The sequence below is a fragment of the Priapulus caudatus genome, unplaced genomic scaffold (assembly GCF_000485595.1).
Source record: "Priapulus caudatus unplaced genomic scaffold, Priapulus_caudatus-5.0.1 Scaffold381, whole genome shotgun sequence".
Lineage (NCBI taxonomy): Eukaryota > Metazoa > Priapulida > Priapulimorpha > Priapulimorphida > Priapulidae > Priapulus > Priapulus caudatus.
Genome location: NW_014577442.1, coordinates 134,776 through 146,666, shown reverse-complemented (window position 1 = coordinate 146,666; position 11,891 = coordinate 134,776). Strand labels below are relative to the sequence as shown.

Here is an 11,891-nt window from a genome sequence, read left to right as displayed (position 1 = left end):
TGGCGCTCTCGCTGGTTTCCTTGACCTTAGCTGCATCGTCAGACGACAACGAGATTGCATTGAGAGAGAAGCGACAGACCTTTGGCATAGTTGCCTTGCTTTGCGATTACACGATCAGCTTTATTAACCTCCATAGCTGCAGTTGCCCGTGCACAAAAAGGCGCAAGCGACACATATTCAGGAATATTGCATGTGCAGCATCATGCAGCTTTTATTGCGGCCCGTGCATGAGCCGTGCCCCATAGCCATAAGATGATTCTTCGGATCCCTGAAATTCTTGTCTTGTCTTGTCTTGTCAAATTCTCTTGTCCATGATGTCGATTTCATAAACGCCTGATATCTATTTTTGATCGTGATTTGATTCTGAACGCACAAGTCGGTTGTAAAACTGGCACATATCTATGCCGTAGTTGTAAAAAAAGACAAGCGACTACATAACATCCTCGCTATACGTTTCATTTATTGTAGCTATCGTAGTATTGTTAATTAAGCCATTACGAAGCATCGTACAATTAACAAACGGGCGAAAAGCGCTCACGGTTAAAACGCGTGACACTGGTGACAGAAATATATTGACGGTGATGATGTTTACGCCGGTGATTCTGATGACGATAGTGACGCTATTGCCACGTCGTTATAAATGTGTATAATTAGCATATGCGCGCGTTATGGCATATTTTGATTTCACCATATGTTTTAGTGTAGATTCAGTTATAATACGCAACTGATGTGAGCATCTTATTAGATTAGACACAAGTAATGCTCGTAAGAGACGTTGAATAGTGATATATTTCTATGACATATAACAGGATGACAGATGTCAAATAATCACCCATATATGACACTCTATTACGTACTAGAGAAATTCGTTTCATCATAGTAATCAGTGGATTCTGGAATACTTTAGTTCAGGAACGATATAACATACCATGCACACACACAGCGCGCGCACACGCACACGCACACGCACACACACACACACACGCACACGCACACACACACACACCCACACACCACACCGGCGCCGCTGCGCGCGCCGCACACACACACACGCACACTCACGCACACACGCACGCACACACACACACGCACACACACGCACACACAACACACACACACACACACACACACACACACACACACACACACCTACGTGCCTGCGTACATGCGTACGTACGTGCGTGTGCGGACGTGTTAGTACTAGCATCGTGCCGTATCAAGGTACACGTATAAACTTTTTATATATAAGGTTTAATCAAGGAAAGACGATTTCAGACAACGAACGTATAGCATTCACGTCGTATAATAATAATTAATGATGCAAAACGCATTAGACGGATTTACATATCATGGAAACTATACTGATATTACCAAGCTAATAAATAAAAGATTGATTAAAAAACTAAATAGAATTAATTATTTTGTTTTTTGTCACTCGTTGTGTCTTTTCACGGATAATTTCCTTCAATCTGTCTCTGTACCAGAATACTGGGCGTGCGCGAGCGCAGGTTTCCTGCTATGCTACACGGAGATTTGGTGCGACTATGCACTGGTTTGTTTATTAAATTAACTAGTAGGCGTGTATTGTCTGAATCAATAGTATAAATTCAACAAAATACTATTTTATTCATTTGAAGAAATTAGGATATATATTCTCATCTGGCTTTTGGGACACATCGCCACCCATTGCCTACATTTAATATGTTGCTTTGGAAAAGTTGTGCACCCTATCATTATTAAACAAACAGTGACATCGTGATGTATTTCTCATATCCAACTACTGCGTTGAGTAATTGCTTTCTCAGCGATCAGATGTAGCAACACAAATACATCTTGAATGATGAGACACAAATTCAAAATTTAAACACAAATTCAGTGGCCCACATTACCACACAAATTACCTCAAGTGCAGTCAGCAAGATTTCATCACACGTAGGCCTAATATATAAAACTAAATTCATTCAAAAATATACTAATAGTTAATGTTTCTGTTAACGGATATATCATTAATTAAACGATATATAAATATATGATACACTATTACACTATTGTTATTATATTAATAATATAACAGGTATATGAAACTAATTTAGGTTTCGTCCAAACATTTGCTAATAAACGCCGGTAGATGGTGCGCATGCGAGCATGGATGCACCCCCACACGGCTGGAGCAGTGATCTCTATAATAATATCTTGAATGTTGGGGGCTTAGAATAAGTGGGCTTGAAGTTTATTGAAGCTATGACGAATTTGTTGTTTTGCTGATTGTTTGTGTAGTTGTAACAATTGATAGCTGATACAAAAGGCAGTCATGGAAAGAGGATCCTCAAAGTTAGATGCAAACCAGCCTATGAGCCAAGATAGGGCTAGAAAATTGCTAGAAGATGGTGCAGTTTTTATGTTGTTAGATGTACCGCCAGGAACAGAGTTTGGAATCGACTGTAACTGCTGGAACACCGGTGACAAGTTTAAAGGCGTAAAGATGATTCCTCCAGGTTTACATTTTGTGTACTATAGGTAAGATAAATATTTAGAATCGTTTTTGATTTCCAGCGACAGTCGCGCAACATGATTTAATTGCGAATCACAACCGTAAAAAAATTGGAGAATATTTTGAGTTGGACGCAACAAAAACATTTCCTAAGAAATTTGGGTTCCCAGTAGATACAATAATGTAACCCAAACCCAAGAGGATAGGGTTACAAAGCCTCCCTATCCTTTTGTGCGGAGAGGCAATGTCTTCTGTCAAGATAAACGAGTGGAGTGACAACAAAGACACTGACTTGTGACAAACGATACTTTATTCAGCCATGATGATTTGCGCGCCCTTTTCATGCATTCATATGTTAGTTCATAGAGGGCGAACACTGCCACCTAGTGTACAACATCACATCTCCCTTTCTTTAAGATTGATAGACAGTCCACTGAGTCTTGAGATGAATGGAGACTGTATTGAAATCTGTCGATGAATCACATATATACTTCCGAATAAACCAACTGTTAACTTTTCAACTAAATGTGTCTCACTCATTTTTGAGCTCATAATGAATGAATCTGTGAAAACAAACAAGCCTCATATAATTGGTGTTAGTTCAGTTCTTAGCAACGTATGTACTAAGTGAGGCTAAGAGTAGAATAATAAGTCCAAAACCCGAGGACTAATGTAAACCTGGCAAAATATAACTGCCCTGAACTCTGATAAAAGGCTAGTAAACCTGTCCTGCCTTGAATCTATATAACACTAGAGTCACGCGTTGTGACTCTGCAAGCAATGAGCAGCGATCCGCCTACACTTCATACTAAGCTTGCAATGCAGACCCAAAACGCAAAAGTTTAGGTGTCTGCATATCTTGGGTTTGGCTTTGATACACGGCCAGACCTTGTAACATATGTGGGAGGCTCCCTTGCGACACTAGAGCCCACTAGCAGGTTTCCTCTCCCATGCTGGAGGCGATTCCAACCTTGGAGCCGGAGAGTCGGCGGGAGTCTGTCTCTGTTAGCTTATTAATCTGGACTCGATTTCTCCTGGAATAGCCTGTAGGTGTGTTCACCACGTAAGACCGATCATGCACCTTGTTGTCGAGACTCCCGTCTCCTGACGGCCTGGCAGGTAGACTTCTTGGCCTTCTTCCAACGAAGGAGATCTCTAGCACGATGAGACCTGTCGAAGTTGATTTTCGACCGGCATCCGGATATGCTCTTCCTTTCCACGGAGAACAACGGGATCAGAACAGCTGGTAGCCAGCTTCTCAGGAACCATAGGAATTTTGTCCATACGACGATTGTACAAGAGTTCAGCTGGCTAAACGCCGCAAGCTAGAGGTGTGTACGATAGCACAGCAACGCCGCGTAGCGATCTGCCAGCCGCGAACTGGGCAGACCTTTGAGCGTTTTCACCGCTCTCTCTACCTCCCCATTTCCTGAAAGAATCGGTGAGGACTCATGGTAACATGCTGGAACCCGTAGTCGCGTGCGAATCTAGCAAACTCATCTGCAGTGTACTGGCCACCATTATCACTCATCAGAGTCTCCGGAACCCCGTGCCTAGCAAAGAACGATTTGAGCATGGGTGACCGCTAGTCTGACTGTCAAGTCTTTGAGTCGCGCCATCTCTATGAATCGCGAGTAGTAACAACTACTATCAGAATACTGATCTTTTCTGAATTCGTACAAGTCCGTCGCAACTTTTTGCCAAGGCCTGGTAGGCCATAACTGAGGGACGAAGCGGTTCCATCGGATTTCGCTCAGCTTTGCTTACAAACGCGACAATTTTTCACCAGGTCCTCGATTTGACGAGAAATGCCGGCCACCAACCGACTGTAAGCGCCGCTGGCGCATTTCACAATCCCTTGATGCCCTTCGTGCAGACGATCCTAACATCTCCAGACGAAAGGATGAGGCCGAAGATGCGAGATCGATACAGTAGTAGACCTTGAACGATGGTCAGATCTGCCTGGTAAGCCCAGTATTCTGGAGCAAAGAAGTCAGTTGGCATTTGGCAGGCCAACACTTTTCCACGTACGTACGCAGTTGCCGGGATAGCTCGTCTCCAACTGATTTCCGAAATCTGTCGCAGCCGAACGTCCGTAGCCGGCCATGTTGTCAATCACTGAGGTTGACATACGCGTTAGTCTCTTCACAAAGATCGTAATCCTTGCCTTCCTTGGCAGGTGTGGTCGGCGCACGCGAAAGAGTGTCCGCGATATATGGCTTGCTTCCAGGCACATACTCGCATAATCATACGAGAATCGCATGAGCGCATACGCATTACGCTGTATACTGCGGCAGTTCCTCAGAGATTTCGATCCGAGTAGCGAAATGAGCGCTTGTGGTCCTCTCAAGCCGTGAAACGGAGCCCAATCAGATAGTCCTCGAAGCGACAGCATGCCCAGGTTGAAGCCAACGCTTCCTTCTCGATCTGAGCGTATCTGGTTTCTGCTGGAGCGAGTGATCTAGATGCGAAGGCCACCGCGTTTCCACTGATCGTCCGAGTCCTTTTGCCTGATAACAGCCCCGAGTCCATATGAGGAACTGTCAGCAGTGGACGCCGTATCTCGCGAGAAGGATCATAGAGCATGAGCCACTGGCGCAGCACAGATCAGCTCCTTGATCTTCTGAAAAGCGTTTTCTGCACCGGACCCCAAACCAGTCATCTTCACAGATAACAACCTGTCTGAGAGAGATCCGTGCTGCGTCGCGAGGTTTGGGGAGAAACTTCCCCAGATGTTCACCCATGCCCATAAATCTTCGCAGATCCTGGACATTGAGTGGCTTAGGCAGCTTGGAGATAGCTTCGACTTTACTAGGTCTACCTGATACCACTTTGCCCGACTACGTGACCCCGCGAAAGCCTATTCTGGAAACTCCGAAGACACACTTTGCCACGATAAGTGTGACCCCGCTTCGCTAGCTCTGAAGAACTTTCTCAAGGCGATCGTCATGTTCTTCAAACCGTTTCTCCAAACACTACCACAGTCATCCATGATGCACACAACGCCGTCGAGTCCACGTAGAATGCTATTGTATTTGACACTGATAATGTTCTGCCGTCCGGAGTTTATCCCGAATGCAAACGCTGGTAACATAACGACAAATGGATTATGAACGTCGGTAAGAAGTTGAGACTCCTCGTCGGCCAACTTGATCTGAATGAACCCCCTGTTAGCGTCCAATTTCGAGAAAACTTCCGCACCTGCCATACTGACCAGGACATGGTCGACGGTTGGGCAACTGGTGACGCTCACGTATTACCGATTCATTGAGTTCGTGTGAAATCACAGCAGACCCTGATGCTACCATTACGCTTTGGAACCACCACTATAGGCGCACACCAGTCTGTAGGCTGTGTCACCTTGCGTATGACACCCTAGTTTCTAAGCGATCCAATTCCTCCTTCACCTTAGGCATTAACGGAATAGCTACACGTCGAGGTACGGGAACCGCGAATGGTTCCGCCCCCTCCCGCATGTTGATCTTGTATGGATGCGGCATTTCCCCAGCCCCTTGAAAAGCTTGGGGGTAGTCGTCCGATACTACCCACATTTAAGTTGCACTATGTCGGCGATCACAAACTAGTGTAGCGGCTTAGTAGCGCAGAGCAGCCACCTTCGATGATGTATATTTCTGTCTGCACAGGTTTTCCTCCCTTGCTACGTCGAATGGTGCACTGGAAAGTACCGAGAGTGGCAATGGCTTCCTGCTAGGACCTTCTGCAGCGTCCTGCGAGTAGGGAACAGCATTCTATGCTTGAAATGTTCTCGTAAACCGACCTAGATATCACGTTTACATCTGCCACCGGTATCGACACAGAAACTGATCGGAGCGCCATCTACGTCAAGCTTCACAATCCACTGATCGATTTCGGAATTATTACCCTGCTGATCCACCAACGCCTAGAAATGCATCGTCCTGATCAACACGATCAAAGAGTCAGATTGAGTGACTTCACGTACTCCCGATGCCGCATTCGACTTGAGACTGGTACACACTTTTCTGCCACACATGACCAAAATGTCCCTTGTACCCGCACTTGAACAGTTTTTGTCTCTAGCTGGACAAACTTTTGATCGTGAGGCCCTCTTCCACAGTACTGGCAAGGATCACCACGTGGCGCTGACTACCATGACTATGATGACCACCGTGTTTTCTTCTTCGGCATGTGCTTCGATTGCCTTCTTGAATGGCTTTCCTCTCGACTGCACCCACTCATCTGCCAGGAGCCGCCTGAGGAGGGACTGGACACAGCTTTCCCGATTTCTTGAAGTCTAGAGACCGTGGCTTCATATGACCGGCACACGAGAAGTGCCTTTTCAACGTGAGTTTTGTTCATACAACAGCTTTTTCTGAGCAGCCGAATCCCTGATACCCATGAGCAGCCTATCTCTGATGAGAGAATCTCTCAATGTACCAAAATTACAGTTCTCAGAAAGCCTGAGTAACTCAGGCATAAAAGTCATCTACTTTCTCACCTGGTTTCTGCACCCGAAGTTGAAAAGGTACCGTTCGTAGGTCTCGTTCTTCGTTCCAACACAGAGAGTTTTCATTTTCGTCATGACCGTGTTTATGTCAGTTTTGTCCTCTGTCGGCCCAAAAGTCAGCGAGTTATAGGCCTTCAGAGCGCTCTTCGAGAAGCATGTCAACAAGGTTGCGGATCTGATTTTCGCATCTTTCTCCGAAAGTCCTGAACAAAGTGTATAGTTCGTCCATACCTGTTCAAACAGTTTCCCAACTTGAGCACGATTTTGATTGCATCGGAAAGATCGAATTTTTCCCGGGAACGGAACACCACCGCAAGCCATTTTCTTCGATGAAAATACGAAAACATATACTGGACGAAAGTTCATTGTTGTTTTCCAGCACTTCTGACACCATCTTTCTGTCAAGATAAACGAGTGGAGTGACAACAAAGACACTGACTTGTGACAAACGATACTTTAATCAGCCATGATGATTTGCGCGCCTTTTCTGCATTCATATGTTAGTTCATAGAGGGCGACACTGCACAGTAGTGTACCAACATCACAGAATGCCGAAGTGAATCACTCGGCCGGTTTGCTGGTGCGTTTTCAGAGACTAGAACTTCAAACTGGGTTTATTCTCAACCACAAACCTTTCTCCGCTTATCTGGAACTTACCATGTATCGCAATACTCTGTATTAAACTAATATAACCTGTTACAAAAATTCGAAGTGACGAGCGGCGAATATACTGAGCGCCATTTCTGGTTGACCTGTGACGTACTTCGGTTTGCAAGAGCGCGATTCACCGACCCAATCGGATGGGCCGCTGCGTTTGCCGATCGCTAATGCGCATTGGGAAATGCGTACGTCACAGGTCAACAGAAATGGCGCCTCAGTATATTCGCTCGCTTCGTCACTTCGAAATTTTTGTAACAGGTTATATAGTTAATACAGAGTATTGCGATACATAGTAGTTCCCAGATAGCGCGAGAAAGGTTCGTGTTGAGAAATAACCCAGTTTGGAAGTTCTAGTCTCTGAAAACGCACCAGCAAAACCGGCCCGAGTGATTCACTCTGGGCATTCCTCCGCACAAAAGGATAGGGAGGCTTTGTAACCCTATCCTCTTGGGTTTGGGTTACATTATTGTATCTAGGTTCCCAGCTGTTTCTTCTGGTTGGAATGGCGTCTGTCATACAGGTCTGATGAGATTATCTTAGGTGTTTAATGAAGTTTGGATTTAATATTATCTGGAGAATTTTATGGTGCATGGCTGCCCAGCGTTAGGAAAACAGTTGGCATCTCTTGTCTTGTAATTTGCATAGAATCTCAAACAACCAATGGTTATGCACAGTCAATTCAAACTCCGGCCCCCCGACCCCCAGAAAAAGGCAGGGAGTTTAACACTTCCTTAGTGTTAAAAACAGCAATTTCCGCCGCATAAGGGGCAGGTAGTCTGTTAAAAGCCCCCATAACCGGGGATCATTTCTCAGATTCTAAACAAAACTAAATTCTGGTTCGTAAATGTCCAAGTATTTATTCCATGTGCCATGTGACACCTTTCGCCATTCGGCCATTCGGTGAATTTCGGCCATGTGACACCTTTTTCAAATAAACGTATCAATTGGTAAACTACTGCAGACTTTGTAACGCTGAGTCCCCCACTTCCAGTGCGAGCTGTTCATTGTTAAATCACGGCTAAATGGCCTCGCTGGTAAAACATCTTGTTAGTTGCCCGGCCACCCTGAGCTATTATGCACGTTAAATCCCTGTGGGAGCTATTATGCACGTTAAAACGCTGTGGTAGCGTTAATTCCCCGCCCTGTCGCGGGGGTCGGGGAGGGGGGTTCATTGACTGGTGCATTAGAACAGTCTCGAGTTTACAAGATTAAAATGTCCATCATTGTATAGCGAGAAAAGAGACAAACTTTGACTTCACCCCCGTTGTTAATGCCTCCAAGGTGACTGTGACCAGTCGCTGCAATTACAATGGTGAGTGTTACGAATGGTCGTTTGTTGCTGCAGTCTTTTGACTTTTAGGAGGTATGCTGATATTGTAATGATAATATGGTCTAGAACAGCAATAATAATTACGGATAAAATTTATTCAATGTGTTTCCAAATATACAAACAAATGTCAAACACCTGCAAATTCAAGAGTTTTCTCCCAAGTTTCTGCCCAACAGGACTCTGGCTATTATTGTTCTAAAATCAAATATCATACACATGTGGTTATTTTAGCAAATCTTGTGTGTATTATCATACAGTGCCAGTGGAACCCCGATTTTACGCGCTTCGATTTTACGCGAATTCGGATATAACGCTATGAGTTGTTGGATCCCGTTTTTTTGCTCTTATATAACCACGTATATATAACCCAGATTTAATGCGACGCCGCTTTTTTTGCGATGATATTTTATCTCTTGATTTTATGGATCCCAACCATCACGTTATAACGGGGCTACACTGTACTTGTATTTTGCTATAATAAAGGAGAAAGAGTCGGGCTGAAGAGTCCCCTCCTGAGACATCATTTAAATTAGCTGGTCATTTTACAGATTACTCGTTTTCAGGAGTAAGTAATTTGTACAGATTAATTTAACAGAAAGTTTAATTCAAATAATATATAGTATAGATCTGTGAATGTATGTCAACCCCAGATATTTTATATGCAGTGCAGTAAGCAAGCAAGGAGAAACTGCGCCTCGTACTGGCTTTTTCCACAATTTCCAAGGGCAAGAGTTCCTGGTTAAGAAGTGGGACAAATATTCAGAAGGTACATTAATTAGCATAATGTGTACGACTCATTAAGGTTTCACTACATATTGTATTAGGGTTAGAAAGGAACTTTTTTGCACAATTTCTGTTGAAATCCATGGCCAGTTGTCCAGGGTTGCTTTTTTCCAAATACTAACTAACGTTACTGTTTCGCTGTTTATAATCTGTCACTGCATCCTATAAGGGAGTCAGAGTATTCAATGCTTGTAACGAGGACACCTAGAGGGTACCACAATTCGTACTCTTCATCGATCATTTCTCTTCTATTCTGTCTATTTGTCTTTTTTATTTTTCTTTTCTGTCTGTTTCTATTCTGTCTCGCTGAGCGTGAAGTGTGTAACCGACTATTCTACTCGTCCGCAGACATCAGCAGCGACGCGGCGTCTGCAGAGGAAGTCCGCACGTTCAGGGAGAACCTACGAGATCTGGACGGCTTCCTCGGCGCCTACCCGTACGACAGCTACAAGAAGTGGGTCTCCCTTAGCAGCCACATCACTCCGGCCGCCGTCGCGAGACTGCAGCCTCTCTCCGGCGCGGTCGTCTCGGCGACGCAGCTCGAGCCCGCGGCGGCGACGACGACGGCCGAGCAGCGGCGGCGCGTCGTGCTCGACGCCGACAACCTCCCGCTGATGGTCCCGCGCGCCGGCACGGAGATCCGCTTCACGACGATCGCACGGCGCAGCTTCCCGGCGGGCGGGACGCCGGCCGACATCACCAAGTGCAGCATGGACCGTCACGCTTCCCGGCGGGCGGGACGCCGGCCGACATCACCAAGTGCAGCATGGACCGCAGCTACGTCCTCGCCTCCCTCTTCGCCGCCGACGACGACGTGCTCGCGGAGCTACAGTTTGCGTTCGTCTGTTTCCTCGTCGGCAACGTCTACGACGCGTTCGAGCAGTGGAAGAGCCTCGTGGCGCTGCTCTGCGGCAGCGCGGACGCGACGGCCGCGCGGCCGCGCCTCTTCTCGGACTTCGTCTCCGTGCTCTACCACCAGGTGCGCGAGATCCCGGAGGATTTCTTCGTGGACGTCGTCACGCGCGGCAACTTCCTGACGACGACGCTGCGAGAGTTCTTCGCGACGCTGGAGACGGATGACGGCGTCGACGCTGCGCTGCGCGACAAGGGGCTGCGGTTTCGCGCGCACCTCACAAAGAAGTTCCGCTGGGACTTTGTGAGCGAGCCCGCGGAAGATGCGCCGGTGATTGTGGAGTGAGGGTGTATGGCGAGTGCGTGCTGAGGAGCCGGAGAACTTGTTGCTCCAGGGAAGGTATCAGAAGCATCCGGGGAAAGGATTGGAAGTATCCGGGAAAAGCATTGTAAGTATCCGGGAAAAGCATTGGAAGTATCCAGGGAAAGCATTGGGAGCATACGGGGAAAGCATTGGGAGCATCCGATGAAATCATTGGAAGTCTCCGTGTAAAGCTTTGAAAGTGTCCGTTGAAAGCATTAGAAGCGTCCGGGGATAGCATCGGAGGCATCTGGGAAAAGCACTAGTGCAAAGTCTGCAAAAACTCTGACAGCATGGCATGCTGAGCTTATCCGATATCAAGATCTCGGCCAAACTTCACGAGAACTCATCAGTGGTAACTGCCATTATCTCGGATAGATCGACTCGGGAGTGAGAACTCGACTTCCCATGTGCGAAGGTCGCTTTCAGTGTGTGATTCGCAGAGAGATGTGAATTCAGCTGCAGGTTGACTAAGTGTTTGATGCTGGCCAGTGTGCACATGTGTGCTGGTGTGTGCATGCGTCCCTGCGTACACATGTGTGCTGGTGTGTGCATGCGTCCCTGCGTACACATGTGTGCTGGTGTGTGCATGCGTCCCTGCGTACACAGGTGTTTTACGGTGTGCCCGTGTGTCTGTATATGTGCCTGCAGACACATGTGTTTTATGGTGTGCTCGTGTGTCTGCGTATGTGCCTGCATACATTACAGGTGTACCATGGTGTGCCTGTGTATGCACGCGTGCCTGCATACAGATATTCATTCCATTGTGTGCCTGTGCACAACTGAGCCAGTGTGTGACTATCTACCAGTATACGTGTACATGTGAGCTGTGTACGAGTGTCGTCTGTTAATGTAGGACTAGCCTTTGTGGGAATGACCGCCGGTGTGTACACGTGGTCCATCTGAAGATCAGGAGCCATGTACTGAT

The 11,891-nt window shown here is 46.5% G+C and overlaps 1 protein-coding gene across 1 annotated transcript in view; it reads left to right on the top strand.

Annotated features, from left to right (window-relative positions):
* Positions 1–2,150: 2,150 nt before the first annotated feature.
* Positions 2,151–11,891, top strand: part of LOC106809742 (protein AAR2 homolog) — a 10,202-nt gene continuing 461 nt past the window's right edge. The window contains exons 1-4 of the mRNA XM_014812934.1: positions 2,151–2,517; positions 9,633–9,733; positions 10,099–10,445; positions 10,502–11,891. The exon at positions 10,502–11,891 is cut by the window's right edge and continues 461 nt beyond it. Of these exons, the coding sequence (XP_014668420.1) occupies positions 2,312–2,517; positions 9,633–9,733; positions 10,099–10,445; positions 10,502–10,948 (1,101 nt within the window). The 5' untranslated portion in view covers positions 2,151–2,311 and the 3' untranslated portion in view covers positions 10,949–11,891. The remainder of the gene's footprint in view (positions 2,518–9,632; positions 9,734–10,098; positions 10,446–10,501) is intronic.